Source organism: Erinaceus europaeus, chromosome 4 (assembly GCF_950295315.1).
Source record: "Erinaceus europaeus chromosome 4, mEriEur2.1, whole genome shotgun sequence".
Taxonomy (NCBI): domain Eukaryota; kingdom Metazoa; phylum Chordata; class Mammalia; order Eulipotyphla; family Erinaceidae; genus Erinaceus; species Erinaceus europaeus.
Genome location: NC_080165.1, coordinates 46,992,102 through 47,008,879, shown reverse-complemented (window position 1 = coordinate 47,008,879; position 16,778 = coordinate 46,992,102). Strand labels below are relative to the sequence as shown.

At 44.4% G+C, this 16,778-nt stretch overlaps 1 protein-coding gene across 1 annotated transcript in view; it reads left to right on the top strand.

Annotated features, from left to right (window-relative positions):
- GMPR (guanosine monophosphate reductase) overlaps positions 1–15,399 on the top strand; it is a 53,082-nt gene extending 37,683 nt beyond the window's left edge. The window contains exons 6-9 of the mRNA XM_007539271.3: positions 155–261; positions 5,529–5,571; positions 8,744–8,903; positions 14,636–15,399. Coding sequence (XP_007539333.1) covers positions 155–261; positions 5,529–5,571; positions 8,744–8,903; positions 14,636–14,816 — 491 coding nt within the window. The 3' untranslated portion in view covers positions 14,817–15,399. The remainder of the gene's footprint in view (positions 1–154; positions 262–5,528; positions 5,572–8,743; positions 8,904–14,635) is intronic.
- Positions 15,400–16,778: the final 1,379 nt, after the last annotated feature.

Here is a 16,778-nt window from a genome sequence, read left to right as displayed (position 1 = left end):
CCAAAGTCCCAGCCCTTCTCCACATCCAACTTCATTGCCATGCAGTTCATTCCCAATAACTTGGCGGTAGTGCTGTATGGTGGGGCTTCGTTTTTACATTATAATCCACTCATTCCTAACTATCTCTCTTTGGGATCCACTTCTTCCTTGTCAGGTTCTGTATGCACTACCCGCACCAAGACCGGAGTGGGCTACCCGCAGCTGAGTGCTGTGATAGAGTGTGCTGATTCTGCCCATGGCCTGAAGGGCCACATCATCTCTGTAAGTCTCAGAGCAGGGCTGAGGGTGGGTCAGGGGGTGTCCTGGAACTGCAGCGGGAGCCATTGCTTCCTAGCTGCTACTGATCCTGCTGGTATCCTGTTAACTTGGGAATGTGAACAGTAACAGCTTACTCTGTGGTGAGAAAGGTGTTCATGTTGGTCAGTAGCAATATAAGGTAGGAGGGTGTGTGTGTGTGTGTGTGTGTGTGTGTGTGTGTGTGTGTGTAGGGAACTTTGAGGAAATGAGGAGGACCACATGTTAGTTTGTAAAGGTTGTATAAAAAAATGCTCCAGTGTGGGTGGCTTAAATCAGCAGGGACCTTCTGAGATTTCTGGAGGCCAGCAGTCAGAATTCAGGGTGCTAGCAGGGTCAGGAAAACTTTTGTGTAGGCTCTTCCAGATCTCCAGCTGTTTTGGCAGATTCTTGGCTGGTGCCACCATAACTCCTGTTTTCATCTGGTGTTTTTCCAGTATTTTTATGTTCAAGCTTCTCATTTTTTTAAGAAGACGATTCCTGTTGGGTTAAGTGTCACCTGCTGGAAGATGATTTAATCTCAGCTAACCACATCTGTAGTGGCAACAGATATCACTCATGGGCCATTGGTTATGGGAACAGATCCAGTGGCAGGTTGGTGGGGGAAGAAGCTAGATTTTTTTGGGGGGTTGATAAATGTATGGGAAGGAGTTAAGGAGAATCAGGTGGATTGATCAACAGTTTCTTGTAGTTCCTGGAAGGAATGCAATATAACACTTAGCTGTTAAATAGTATTAAGGGAAGTCTGGTTGGCATCATGCTAACATTTAGAACCTGGTGGCTGAAAAGAGAGTTAACATACAAACCCAAACAAGTTGTTGACTAATCATGAGCCTAAAGGCTGGCATAGTGCAGATGAAGAGTTGGGGGGGAGGAGGCTTCGTTTTGTAGATAGCTAGTAGGCCTATTTTAGTTCTATTCCAAAGGGCCTGTGACTATACTAGTTTTTTCACCGCCGCCCCCCCCCCCCCAGCCTGAAATCTGATATGCAGGTGGACCCAAGTTATTGTCTGGGGAGATGATGTCATGGCTGGCAGAAGGACCAGAAAGCTGGATCAGGGAAGAGAGTATATATGGGAAAGGTGTATAAATATTGTTGACTATAAACCCCATTGATTTGATCTGATCTGGGGCCCATATTCAGCTTAGGAGCCTATGTGCTCTCTGCAACCCTGTAGATCTGAGCTCACATTCCATAGTCATGAGTCATGTTCCAAGCTCCCCCAATTTCAGAGCCCATCTTCCTCAGGTGGAACATAGTGTATCTTGTCCATGCTCCCTTCAGAAAATGGAACATTCTCTACCGTTGTTGAACCCCACCAATGTGTCCTGGAGCTCCGATTCCCCAGAGACCAGCCCCACTAGGGAAAGAGAGAGATAGGCTGGGAGTATGGATCAACCTGTCAATGCCCTTGTTCAGCGGGGAAGCAATTAACAGTAGCCAGACCTTCCACCTTCTGCACCCCCCAATGACCTTGGGTCCATACTCCCAGAGGGATAAAGAATAGGAAAGCTATCAGGGGAGGGGATGGGATGTGGAGTTCTGATGGTGGGAGTTGTATGGCATTGTACCCCTCTTATCCTATGGTTTTTATCAGTGTTTCCTTTTTATAAATAAAAAATTAAAAAAATAGTATTAGGGGTTAAATGTATGAAGGCTTCTATTCCAAGTGGATCAATTTGACAGGATCTCTATTCAAATAGTTAAAGAGAATCAACATGTCTCATCCCTTCCAGCTGAGATGCTCAGAACAGAATGGAAATTATTTGACAGACGCAGAACTATGGCTTCCACGTGTGTGTGCATGTGCGTGTGCGTATGTGTGTATGTGAGAGAGAGAGAGACATAAATATAAATGCATATCTGAAAATCTGAATTAGCATATTGGGAAGTCATTGGTTATACTGAATCTCCAGACCTTTTCACTTAAACAGTTGCCAAGGCAGACTCCCCTATTGAATAACTGCTGGGTGATTTTTAAAGTAATGCAAGTGTGGCAAATTAAGTATCTATGTGAAAGCAAGTTTATTTTGATTCAGCATTTCAGCTAGATGAGGTTGGATTTCTGGACCTGTTTTGAGGGTAGAGTTATGTATGCCCTTTGAAAATCCCTCCATGAATATGATCTCTTGTGCACCTTCCTGCATGCAGCATCTGGAGAGCCATTGCTTCACTGATCATGATTCTCAAGGGTCCAGGTCCTTGACTCACAGATTCCACGTGCTCCTTCTAGTGCTTTATCCCTGCTTGTCATCCATCTGGATAGTTCAGTCTTTCAGCATGTATTTATTGACCATTTACCATATCAGTAGGAGCTAGAATAAATGACTGAGAGTTTATTGGCTGCTGACAGTTTTAAGATTCTCTGCTCAATAATCTTTGCTTTAGTTTTTGCCCCAGTGAACAATTAGCACCCGCTTATTGAGCACCTAGTGTGTAAAAATCCGACAAAACAATCCTCCCTTTGCCGAGTGAAATGTTTCAGCTTACTGGAGGCACTGAATAACACCATTCTCCATCATGCCAGAACTGCTCAGATGCTTCCTTCATACCTTGTATATTTGCTGACTGCTTGAAACTCACTGACAGAATCTTTAAAAATAGGCATGCCTGGACCCCATCCTAGCAAATTAGACTGTTCAGAGGTTTGCTCCGAAAGATTGTATATAATTAATCAGAATAGTGTTCATTATTGAGAATCATTTGAATCCCAATTAATACATGTTCTTTCAGTGGCCACCATTTTTAACTCAGTGGAGGTCAAAATTAATAAGGTTTTAGTGTCAAGTTATTGAAGCCCTATACTTAGGTCTTTCTAGAAAGTACACATTTGGTTAATTTCTAGGAGCATTTGAGGAAGAGGGAGTAGAGACTCCTATCTTCTCACTGACTCTGCAGTGGCAAGTATTGAACCTACATCCTCTGGGATCTCAGTCTTATGCTATTAAGATATTGAATAATCTTCCCAGCCCTAGAATGTGCTTTTAAACTCAAATTTTAGTGTTGTTTTTCTTTTAGTATAGCTCTGTGTTCTTGGGCAAGTCACTTAAGCCTCCATATTTGTTGTTGTTGTTGTTCTTGTTGTTGTTATTTTTGTCACTGAGGTAACATTTGTTTACTATACTGTATATGTTTTGGGAGTACTATTTCACTTCCATTAAACATATATGTTATCTCATAATACCCACCACCAAAGTGTCAATCCACTCCATACCCTTTTCCAACCCTTTTGGTAAACTAGTCCTAAAGTCAGAGGTTAAGGGTTTTTTTTTTTGCCTGACATTATTCCCTCGATTTATTTCTTTATATTCCACATATTAGTGAGATCGTTCAGTATTTGTCATTACTCTTCTGATCTCTTTCACTTAGCACGTTCTCTTTCAATTCTACCTATGTTGTAACAAATGACAAGATTTTACCATTACTTATAGCTGAGTAGTATTCCACTGTGTATGTATACCATATCTTTATGTACTCATTTGTCACCGGGCACTTAAATACCAACTGGAAATTCAAGTGATGTTTTAATAGAAAAATGAAGTTTGTAACCATTGCAGACTCATAGTAAGTGATTCAGTAACATTCCTTCTACCACTTTCTGTTGGCTTTCACCACTCTCTATTCTAGGGATGGATAGGACAGATAGGAGATGGCAGGTTGATCCATACTCCCAGCCTGTTTCTCTCTTTCCCTAGTGGGATGGGTCTCTGGGGAATCGAAGCTCCAGGACACATTGGTGGGGTTGTCTGTCCAGGGAAGTCTGGTTGGCATCATGCTAGCATCTGGAGCCTGGTGGCTGAAAAGAGAGTTAACATACAAACCCAAACAAATTGTTGATTAATCATGAACCTAAAGGCTGGAATAGTGCAGATGAAGAGTTGGGTGGGGAGGTCTCCATTCTATAGATAGCTAGTAGGCCTATTTTAGTTCTATTCCAAAGGGCCTGTGGCTATACTAGTTTTTTTTTTTCTTTTTCTCTTTTTTTTTTTTCCCTGAGCCTGAAATCTGATATGCAGGTGGATCCAAGTTATTGTCTAGGGAGATGATGTCATGGCTGGCAGAAGGACCAGAAAGCTGGATCAGGGAAGAGAGTAGCTCCCAAATACGGGAAAGATCTATAAATATTGTTGACTGTAAACCCCATTGATTTGATCTGATCTGGGGCCCATATTCAGCTTAGGAGCCTGTGTGACCTCTGCATCCCTGTAGATCTGAGCTCACATTCTACGGTCATGAGTAGGAACATTCCAAGCTGCCCCAATATCAGGACCCATCTTCCTCAGGAGTAGCATAGAGTATGTTGTCCAGCCTCCCCCCAGAGGATGGAACATTCTCTATCATTGTTGATTCAAGTTGAGGGCAAGGTCCTATGGGGGCCCCACAAAGGGGTCTATTGTATTGTTCCTGATAGAGATGACCAGTAAAAATGGAGAGAGGGATTTATTCGAGGTCTAGGCCCATCATGTCTGTTTGGGAATCTTAGGACTCCCCTACTAGGGCTCCAGTAGATGGGGTGGCCCGATAGTGACTAAAGAGTCATTGTTAAAGTATGGTTCCTGGTATTTTGAACGTTATCCCCAATGGCAGCCAGGCAGCTCAAGAGAGCTGACTTTTCTGCTAGGCAGGAAATCAGCCCAGCTGTGTGCTCTGTGTGGGCAGTGAGTGTCAGGAATGCAGGTTTGATTTTAAACTCACAAAGCAGGAGTAGGAGTTACACAGAGTGCTTGGACATACAAAGGCACTAATTCTGTGTCCTCTTCCTGGCTGTTAAAATAGTTCAGCTCATGCACCGAATCAACCTCAGCTCACACCAGGCAGGCTGGGAAAGGTATCTAACGAGTGAGCATGAACCTTTCTCCATTGGGGGTGGGAGAGACTGAGTTGGGAGCCCTTCTGCCCATTTCCAAAGCTCAGAAGCAGGTTGAGGTGGGACCTGAATGGGTCACTGCCTGCCCTGCTAAGGAGGGACTGTTGGGGGCGGGGCGGGGAGTTAGCGGGGGTGGGAGAAGAGAGAATTTGGGGAATGGAAGGTGCTAGGACAGTAACTGGGGAGTGTGGGACTGTGGGGGAGTGGGGGAGCTCTTGTGTTTTCTTGGGGGTCCTGACTGGAGGTGGGGTGGATGTCATTTTCTAGACACTAGATCCATATCAGTGGGGTTAAGGTGGGGGTAACCATGGGGGACTTCCGGGCAGAGCTCCTGCTGAAGCTTTCTCCTTGCTTTTTCCTTTGAAGGACGGAGGCTGCACATGTCCAGGAGATGTCGCCAAAGCCTTTGGTAAGGAGACATGGAGGGAGCAAGCCTAGATAGCTTTCCTTAGTTAAGCCTTAGCTGCAGGGTGGGGATGGAGTGAGGAGGCAAAAGATCTTGAGGGAGTTCTGGGCCAGTTATGAGTTTCCTTCCCCTGGATTCAGGCCCAACTGGTCACCATAGTATTGCTATGGGCTTGATTCTGACTGGTGACAGGGCAGAATGAGTGCTCAAGGATACAGTGAATCCTACAACGCAGAATTGCATGAAAATTGAGGCTACATTGCGCCAGGTGGTGGAACACCTGGTTGAGTGCATGTATTACAATGTACAAGGACCCAGGTTTGAGCCCTCAGTCCCCACCTGTAGGAAGAAAGCTTTGTGAGTGGTAAAGCAGTGTTGTCTCTCTCTTCCTTTCTTACTTCCCTTTGCTCTCAATTTCTGACTGCTTCTATCAAATAAACAAAGATAATAAAAATTTTAAAAAAGAAAATTGAAGCTGGGAAAGATCAGGATACTGTGAAAGTGAACAGCAGCAGCTCTGGTGTATAGTAATTTTGGGGATCTACTTTGGTGAACTCTGTCACAACAGCAGTTTCTTCCCTGACGCTGAGGAGCCTGTTTGCCACAAGGGAGCAGCAGCAACCAACTGTGAGCTGGTGTACTGGTACCGCCCCCAGAGTTGTCCTGGATTTTTGTTTGTTGTTTGTTTTAGAAAAGCACTAGTTGAGTCCTATACCTTAACATCCTGTGCCCTGGGGCCCACCACCTAACCGTTGATAACTGCCTTCAGAAGTCAGAATTGATTTCTTTCTTTTTTTTTAAAATTATCTTTATTGGATAGAGATAGCCAGAAATTGAGAGGAAGAGGGAGATAGAGAGGAAGAGAGGCAGAGAGACACCTGTAGCCCTGCTTCATCATTTGTGAAGTGATCCCTCTGCAGGAGTGGATCGGGGGCTTGAAACTGGGTCCTTGCACTTTGTAACATGTGCGTTCAACCATGAGCACCACCACCCAGCCCCCAGAATTGATTTCTGATTTCATTGTTAGGGTTTCCCAAATTGTCAAGTGGATACAAAAGGTAGGGAAAAAAAACTCCCATGTTTTCACCTGGCTTTTCCAAGACCAAGATTGCTGTCATTTTGTTGTTGGTGGTGGTGGTAGTGGTGGTGGAAACAGAATGTCATAGGCATCCCTAAAAGGTCCCAGTGGTACTTTTTAGAAAACGCCCACATACTTCTACATAGAATAAGCTTCAAAATTCATGGCTTAAAATTAGGCATTGGCTCCCCTTCCTCCCCCTTCTCCCTCCACTTTCTCCCTTCTTCTCAATAAAACACTGAAAGTGGCACAAGAGGGCCAGGGACGGTATTTTTAGTGGTTGGATTTTGTAGTGACCCTGGAAAATAATCATAAAAGTGGGCAGGCACCCCACTCCATCCTTATCAAACATCTTGACTGCAAAAGAGACATAAAGGTTGAGCTGGGTAGCAGTTACCATGTTACCATGTGCAAATACCTAGGTTTAAGCCATTGATCCCTACCTGCAGGGGTGAAGAGCAGAGCTTCACAATCAATGAAGCAGTGCTGCAGGTCTCTTTCTCTCTCTTTTTCTCTCTCTGTCTCTCACTGTCTCCCCACTTCCTTCTTTGTTTCTCTATTATCTCCACAAACAATGTTAAAAAATAAATGAAAAAGGCATACAAGTCACTTGTCTAGTCCAGTTTTTCCAGTGTTCTGGTTCTTTGTTTGCTTGGGTTTTTTTTGTTTGTTTGTTTTTGTTTTTGCTTTGTTTTGAGGGAACTGAGTCCAAGAATTGAGTGACAAGGACAGTAACCTACAGTCAGGGGCAAATGGGAGACTACAGAACTCCTATCTCATGCATGCCCTCACTTGTTCCTTTTATTAGTGATTTACAAAATTACAAAATAAAAGGGGTACAATTCCACACCATTCACACCATCAGAGTTCTGTGCCCTCGTTCCCTCCATTGGAAGGTGCAGTGGTTCTCCCAAGGTCACAGACATGGGTTGACAATAGCTATCTGTCTGTCTGTCTACCTATCTACCTACCTATTTACCCATTTTTTTCCATGGTCCTGCCTTCTGTTTTGATTTAAGTCACACCTATACCTGTTACTACTTCAGAGTATCTCACGTTCCTTTTTTTTTTTTAATATTTATTTATTCCCTTTTGTTGCCCTTGTTTTATTGTTGTAGTTATTACTGTTGTTGTTATTGATGTCATCGTTGTTGGGTAGGACAGAAAGAAATGGAGAGAGGAGGGGAAGACAGAGAGGGCGAGAGAAAGATAGACACCTGCAGACCTGTTTCACCGCCTGTGAAGGGACTCCCCTGCAGGTGGGGAACCGGGAGCTTGAACCCGGATCCTTAGCCAGTCCTTGTGCTTATCACCACCTGTGCTTAAGCCACTGCGCTACCACCCAACTCCCTCACGTTCCTTCTTATGAGGATCATCAGCATGGACATTTTCTGCTATGTTTATGTAATGCCAATGGCTGTTACATCTTAGACACCCTTCTAGTGCTCCACAAAGTCCTCCCTGAACAGAGCAGGAGCTGATGGCACTGAAAAGTGACTGGTAATTCAGAAGGTGTCTTATAGTTGCCCCAAAGTGGCATAGTGGCTAGGGCTTTGGATTTAAAATGTAAAGTCCTGAGTTTGAACCCTGGCATCACATAGGCCGGAGATGCTCTGGTTTTCTTCTGTACTTATCTAGGAAAATTCATGCCATCCTGTCATCCATATGTGGTATTATTTATAGAGTTATGGGGTTCATCACAGTCGAGGTGCAGCCAGAGTTTTCTACAATGTCCCTGTGTTCGTTTCTTGTACCTAAGGCTGAACAGTATGCTAAGTGAGATGCCACCCAATTTGTAATATTTCTGACTGAAAGATAGTTAGCAGTAGTGATTAATAGCCATTAAGGGCTGTCTAGCATATTGTCCAAACACCTCTAGTAGTCTACACTGCTTACTCTGAGTATACAGTGCTCAGCTTCCTGTATGAGGGAGCCTTCTTAACTTTTCTCCGAAAATGAGTGGGTGAGCCTTTCTCTTTGATGGGAGAGGGAGGAGGAGAAAGGATGAGTTGGTATAGCATTTGGATATTTCCAGAGCTGACTACTTCTGAGCCTTTTCCTCTGCTGCTTCCTTTTGCCCCTACTGTTGAAATTTAGGAGCCGGAGCAGATTTTGTCATGCTGGGAGGGATGTTCTCAGGCCACACGGAGTGTGCTGGAGAGGTGATTGAACGGAATGGGCAGAAGCTCAAGCTCTTCTATGGGATGAGCTCTGATACGGCCATGAAGAAGCACGCTGGAGGAGTTGCTGAGTACAGGTGAGGAGAGCCAACCCTGTCTTTGCTGATGTCACATATGTGCATCTCTTGCTTCCTACAGAGTTAGGATGGGAACAGGTGTCAAAGTATTTCAGCTATGGGGCTGGGGTGATAGATAAAGGTTATGCAGAATGACTTCCAAAATCTCTAAGGTTCAATCCCCAGCATCACTGTAAGTCAAGGCTGAACAGTGCTCTGGTTAAAAAAAAAAAAAAAAAAGGAAAAATACAAATTGTTTTGAAGTACTATGGGATCAAACTGGAAAACTTGTCTTTCTTTTAAATAGTCCTATTTTAAAAATATTTTTATTTTTGATTAGATAGAGATAGGGAAATTGAGAGAGAAGGGGAGATAAAGAGGGGAAAAAAGGGACACCTGCAGCATAGCTTCACTGCTCATAAGGCTTTCCCTTGAAGCAGGCTTGAACTTGAGTCCTTGCTCATTGTAGCGTAAGCACTCAACCAGGTATGCCACCACCTGGCCCCCAATAATTCTAGTTTTTATCCAAGTAGCATTTGCGGTGTTTGGGACCCTCCAAAAAGAATACCAGCAGCATGTTTTAGGATAAACCAGTTGGAAATGTGAATGGGGTTGCAGGTGAGACTTAATACCCTCTCAACCAGTTTTAGAGGTGACACAGCTTTAGATGGTGGCAGAAATAGTGTTATCTTGTCCTTTGAGTGGAGCCTTTGTGAGCTCCATTGCCTTTCAGTTTTGCTCAGGAATAAATTTAAGCTGTACAAATTGGATTGAAGAATAGGTCTCCAGTTCCATAGTGCATGGAACAGGCGTGGTTTGGACCACTTCATGGGAGATGGCAGTGTTTTTGCTGCAGCAGCTCCTCATGCGGGGCTTTCAGCAGCCTTAGGGTCTGTATCACTCACTGCAGGAGGAACAGATACTCACTTGTGCTTTTTAGAAGTATATTGAGATATTCTTGACCTCCCAAGATAACCTGACCTTTTATTTTTCACTCCCATTATAATTGTTTGCATGTGTGTTCTAAGAACCTTGGACAGATTCTTAGGATACTGACTTGTCTGTTCCAGTTTGTTATTGCTTATCACCAGAGTTAGCACTGCTGACAGACGACACAGAATGCATAAAGCAGAAACTGGGTGTCCTCAGAAAGAAGTCTTCTTTGAGTGGATTGTCTTTTTTCTAAGAATATTCATAGTTCTCATTCTGGTTTTCTGGTTCCGTTCCAGTCCTCTCTGACTGACAACCTCTATTTCTTACACCCTATATCTTATTTTGAGGATGTGGGTTTGAGATCCATTATGGTAGGTTGAAACTAAGTGAGAGAGGGAAAGCCTCAGAGTTCTATGGAGATTCAGGCAGGGTGTGTGAGCTCTGCTCTTTAGTAGCGGATGCTAGGCTGACTTCAGTTCTCATCGCTCTGGTCTTCTTCTCTCTTTATTAAAGAAAGACTCAGTAAAGAGGTTATCACTAGGAAAGGCAGGGTGGGAGGATGGAGGGGGTTGCATTGACAGCCTCATCCTACAGTGAGGAGGCTGCCTGAGAAGGAGGCAAAGTCCTGCTCTGGCAGCTTCAGACACCCCCTTCCCAGTCCTGTTCCCATGTGGTAGCTGATGGAGAGGTTTGTTCTCTTCATCACAGGGAGGGAGAGACTGGGGGATCATTGCCTCAGTGCTGACCTGGACCTCTGGCCCAAAGGCTTAGTGCTTACTTAGTGCTCACTTCACCATCTCCAGACCAGCAGTATCTCCTATGTGCAGGTATGTTAAGGGAGCCATTGAGATTCAGAGTCAACTAGATGCTATGCCTGCTGTATGTTTCTTGCCCTCTCCTGTTGAATCTGTTGGGTTGTCAGAAAAGTCATGACATATTTTTACCTAGAAAAACAGAAATATATGTCATGACTTTTCTAGTAACCCAATATTTGGGATTCTAAGGACAGTGAGTGGGCACTTGCAGAAACAGAGGCTAAAGAGCTGAAAGAAACCACCACACCCCCCAAACCCCCCCATTCCAGCATGCTTTAGACCTAATAGGCAAAAATAAACTTAGTTGTCCCAAGCCTCAGCTCTGGAAACAAATCTGCATCATAGATCAGGAAGGGATGTGCTGAAGGAATCGTCCCCTTTGTCCATAGTAGTCTGGGCCCTAAAGACTGTACCCATCCTGTCTGGCTCTGTCTTTGTCTCTCTCTGTCTACTTTTTTTTTTTTAATCTAGTTTCCCTTTTGTTGTCCTTGTTGTTTTTTATTTTTTTTTATTGTTGTTGCAGTTATTATTGATGTTGTTGTTAGAGAGGACAGAGAGAAATGGAGAGAGGAGGGGAAGACAGAGAGGGGGAGAGAAAGACAGACACCTGCAGACCTGCTTCACTGCCTGTGAAGCAACTCCCCTGCAGGTAGGGAGCCAGGGGTTCGAACCAGGATCCTTATGCTGGTCCTTGTGCTTTGCGCCACGGGCGCTTAACCTGCTGCGATACTGCCCGGACTCCCTCTGTCTACTTTTTATCTCTCTCTCCTTTCTTCTCTTGCCCTGGAAGTTTGCAACCTCATCACCATGTTCTCCTCGTGTGAATGTTCCTCTTACTTTGACATTATATTAATGTAGTTATTTATGCCTGGCTAGTGTCTTCTTGTTAACCATTTTGTTTTCATGCTATTCCTGGGAGATATAAAAGAGCCTTCACTGTACAGATCAGAATGTTGTAATTTTAACTTAAAAAGAGGCTGGAGGTTGGGGGCTGCTGCAGCGCGTAAAAGGATTCACAGCGGGAGCTGGGAACTGTTTTAAGCAATACAAGGTTTATTAGGGTGAAACAGGTAAAAGGCAAAATAAGCACTTATTATCATGGGTTAAGAGTACGCTAGGTCCATAAAGTCTGAATATGGTTATCAAAAGTTTAGTCCCATAAGATAAACAATTATCAGCTCTGGTAAAGGTTGCTAATGGCTGTAGAGGGGTCTAAAAGTTTACCAGCTAGCAGAGTCACACGTGTTCAGTTCCCAGGAGAAGTAGCCTTGGCAGATGGATGCCTGGAGCACCTCCGCCAAGCTGCTTCTGACCAGGAGAAGAAGCAGCAGCCAAAGAGCGAGCCTGTGACTTCCGGCTGGCTGTACTTTTAAGTCTATTCAGCCTACCCACAATGCTTTGTACACCAGCACGGACTGAATCTGCCCACAGTCCACCATGCGTCTGTGCAGACCACTGCATACTCTGTCGCCAAGGCTGACATCAGCACTGTGTCGGGACTTCCACCCATGGTTGCCAGTATACTGTGTCACCACACAGAAGACTTGAGTATCAGTAATACATGACTTGCAAAACTTGGGTAAATTCTAATAAGTCTTGGTAAGCTCATGGGGATCTCTTAAGACAAAATGGTAGTCATTGCGGGCACAAGTGCCTTGTTTCTGATCAGAGTTCAGGGACATGAGTGATTTCAGCTGTGGCCAATGATTGACTTTATGCACTTAATGCTCTTAAATCACTGTGTTAGCCCTGGGTCTAGCTGATTGTTTTAAGAAGGTGATAGGAGGGGGTGAAGAGGCTATTTGGGTCCCAGTGCATGAAAAAAAGCCTAAGTTGGGAAAAAAAACCCTAAGATGGAGGTGAGAGTGTTTACCCCCGTCTTTTTTTTTTTTTTTTTTGCCTCCAGGATTTTTGCTGGGGCTCGGTGCCTGCTGTACAAATCCACTGCTCCTGAAGGCCATTTTTCCCATTTTATTACCCTTGTTGTTGTCATTGCTGTTGTACAGGACAGAGAGAAACTGAGAGAAGAGGGGAGACAGAGAGGGGGAGAGAAAGACAAGACACCTGCAGACCTGCTTCACCACTTGTGAAGTGACCCCTTCTGCAGGTGGGGAGCTGGGGGCTTTCACTTTGTGCCATATGTGCTTAACCCGTTGCACTACCGTCTGACCCTTGGTGAGAGTGTTTTATATGCACTTAATATAGGGAGATGAAAAACTGTACCTGTGTATCAACAACTGTACTGCAAACCACTACCTCCCCCCCTGCCCCCCCAGTAAATCTGTTTGGGAACAAAAGCTAGATGTCACCCAAGGGTAGTTTTGCACAGACATCTCAATATACAAGAGTTAGCACACCTGTGAAATTCTAGCCAACGAGTTTTTGATCAAGAGAAGCTAAATAGATAAATAAATATTTATCATATAATGAGAGAATGTTTAGAGGAGGCTCCAGAACTTGGTTGTTAGAATTTTCATATTCTGTTTCATTAGATGGGGGGGGTAAATTTTTCCATAGATTGGAAATTTCTTGCTTGTAATGGGCCTCAAAAAATATTTCAAGGCATTTTACAATAGTAAGACTTGATATGTATAGTCAAGCAATGTTACTTGGTTGCTTTGTGAAGAGGGGACCAGGACTCAGGAAGGACAGATTAGTACTGGTGTCACAGACCAGACCTTCTGAATTTCTAAATATTCCTTTGAAAATATGAGAAAGATGTTACCTGAGGCCTTGGTACCTCCAATGTTGAGAAAAGCCTCAATTCTCTGACTCTGGCACCCTACACTAATCCCTGGAGGCAGGTGTTATAATGTGTCTCAACGCTGAGGGCTGAGCTGGGAGGAGTATGCTCAATGAAGTGGGGGTTCCCCAGAGAAATGGATAGTTTCTGGACTGGAGCCCCTGTGTCTTGCTGGTGGAGATTTCCATATAACTGAGTAAAGCTAATGCTGTACATTTTAGCGATACCTTCTACCTTCTCTTGATCATTCCCTTTGGCAGTCCGTGTCTGACTCATGAGCTTGTTTGTGGGAACATGAAGCTCTGGACATTTTTTTTTTTTATCTGGGAGGACAAACAGAGGAGGTTGTGGTATGATTGGCTGTCTCAGGGGTAATCCACTGAATTTATCTCCCTTCCTCTTGGACATCTTGGGCTCTAAGTCATTGAGAGATTATAGGGAATAAGGTAGAAGAGAAAGGTGAAGTTGGATTCTGTTAGAGGCAGACTGGTGGTTTGTTGTTGAGAAGAGTCACCAAACAGTAGTATGAGTGTGTGAGACTTCTTTCAATGTTGCTAACACTTTCCTTTCCATGATATACTGGATGGTCAGCAGTGAGGTTGTGCTCTGTGGGTGGGAGCAATGTGTTCATCTGAGATGCTGGCATGTTCAGATGTCCAGATTGGTTATTTATAGCAAGCTGGGCATGGAAGTCACAAAGTGGTATCTAGCTACCTGAGTGCTTTGGGGCCCTTTAAGTGCTGAAGCTGGCACTCATTCTAGCTGGGGTTTTGTTTGTTAGTTTGTTTTGCATGGGTAGGACTTCACACATATGTTATTCACCAACTTTACTGTTCTGGGCCATCTTTTTCAGGTGTGTGTGTGTGTGTGTGTGTGAGAGAGAGAGAGAGAGAGAGAGAGAGAGAGAGACAGAGACAGAGAGACGGGGTGGAGGGAGATCACAGTACTTAAGCTACCATTAGTGCTATAGCAGTCCCATATGGCATGTCAAGGGCTCAAACCTGGGCCTTGCACATGGCAAGGCAGGCAATCTGTCAGGTGTTTTCTCACTAGTCTCTAGAGGGCTTTTTTTTTTTTTTTTTTTTTAAGTAATGTATTAATTTTCATGAGAGGAAGAAAAACCAGAGCAATCCTCGGCTCTGCTCTGGTTTATGGTGATGTGGGATATTGAACCTGAGACCTTCGGGCCTCGACATGAAAGTTTGGCATTGGGCTAAGCAAACATAGAGCCTGTTTAATCCGAAAATTCCTTTTTCTTCTAGGGCCTCTGAGGGCAAGACTGTGGAAGTGCCTTACAAAGGGGATGTGGAAAACACAATTCTGGATATTCTTGGGGGACTGAGGTCTACCTGCACTTATGTGGGGGCTGCCAAACTCAAAGAGCTGAGCAGGAGGGCGACATTCATCCGGGTGACCCAACAGCACAACACCGTGTTCAGCTAACCTTGAAGATGAGCTGACACTCTGGAAGCTTGCACATGCACCTATTTTCCTCTCTCCCTCCTTCTGTTACTTCCGAGCTTCTGGCTGCTCCTGAATGTTGGAATGCTGCCACCTCCTCCCTTTTTTGCCACCTGGAGGCTTGGGGGCTGCCCTTAGTGCCTTCTGGGGATCCGGACAGAGGGCACTGATTGGGTCAATAGTGGTCAGAGCCCAGCTGTCCAGAACTCATGATATCATTGTTAAAATTAACATTCACACCTTTTTTCCCCTAAGAAAATGGTTTCACTTGAATATAATGCTGTTATCATAAGACTTGTTTGAATGCCAGAGTTTACATTTGCAAGAAAAATTGTAGGAGGAGCTGGGATGAAGTTAGGGGGTCCTATCTCCTTAGATTAACATTGACATGCAACTCTGGATTCCTGGTAGGCACTTGGGGAGGGTTGGAGAGAATAATAGGCTAGTTATTGCTGGAAATAAGAACAATTGACTGAACATGGAAACCTGGCATTTCACACTGAAGCTCTTAAGCTTGTTAATGTGAGAGTCTTTATTGAGAAATAAAGGGGAGAGGTGAAACAAAGTCTTAAAATCTATTTCGGATGTATGGATGTACCAGCAGTAGCAAATGATCAGCTTCAAACAGCAGGCACCCTTTTCCACACTGATGTTTGAGTTCAAGGTCCTCAAAATCCCATTTCATGAGACTACTGTGCTACACCCATGTGGTCCTGGACCCCTATGGCATCCTTCCAGCTGGCCTTCTCTGTTGTGACTTCTGCCCTTTTTCTATCTTCTGTAAAGGCTTCAGAACAGTTCTTTGTTTTTACATACTGAAGGCAAGTCCTGCACTCCTGTCATTTTTAAGCAAGTAGGAGTTGGTGCAAAAATCAGTCTTTTAAAGCAGAGGTGTCCAAAATGCACTGTTAAGAAACTCTATCATGGGAGTCGGGTGGTAGCGCAGCGGTTAAGCGCAGGTGGCGCAAAGCACAAGGACCGGCATAAGGGTCTCGGTTCAAGCCCCCGGCTCCCCACCTGCAGGGGAGTCGCTCCGCAAGCTGTGAAGCAGGTCTGCAGGTGTCTATCTTTCTCTCTCCCTGTCTCCCCCTCCTCTCTCCATTTCTCCCTGTCCTATCCAACAACGAAGGCATCAATAACAACAACAATGATGACTACAACAATAAAACAACAAGGGCAAAAAGAAAGGGAAAATAAATAAATAAATAAATAAATATTAAAAAAAAAAAAAAAGAAACTCTAGCACTCCTGCCCTGGAAAGCTCATTTCTGCCTCCATAGCAATGGGCCTGGGGCTGTCTGCTCTCCAGTGGCCCTTGCACAGTGTTTCAGTTAGGACTCCTTAACCGCTTCCTAGAAGTGGATGGGGTGGAGCACTGATGAACTATGTCCCATTCACCTTTGGAGACTCCTACTATATATTTTAATAGTATCACGCCTCCTCCCCTTATAGTGTTTAAACAAAGGAATCTTCCTTATCAGTCTGACCAGTGAAGACTTGCAGTTGCTGAGCCTGCCAGAAACATTCACATCTGATATTACAACAGGGAAGGCAGTAATCTGGACATTTCTCTGACTTGCATGTTCTGGAGGAAGGGGCGTGATTCTGGTTACTAGGCTTCTCAACACCCTTAGCTTAGTGCACATATCTTTTTCTTCCCTTCCCTTCCCTTCCCTTCCCTTCCCTTCCCTTCCCTTCCCTTCCCTTCCCTTCCCTTCCCTTCCCTTCCCTTCCCTTCCCTTCCCTTCCCTTCCCTTCCCTTCCCTTCCCTTCTCTTTTCTTTCTTTCTTTCTTTCTTTCTTTCTTTCTTTCTTTCTTTCTTTCTTTCTTTCTTTCTTTCTTTCTTTCTTTCTTCCAGGGTTATCTCTGAGGCTCAGTGCCAGCCCTACAAAACCACGGCTCCTGGCAAACATTCCTTCCCCCATTATTTTTCAATAGGAAAAT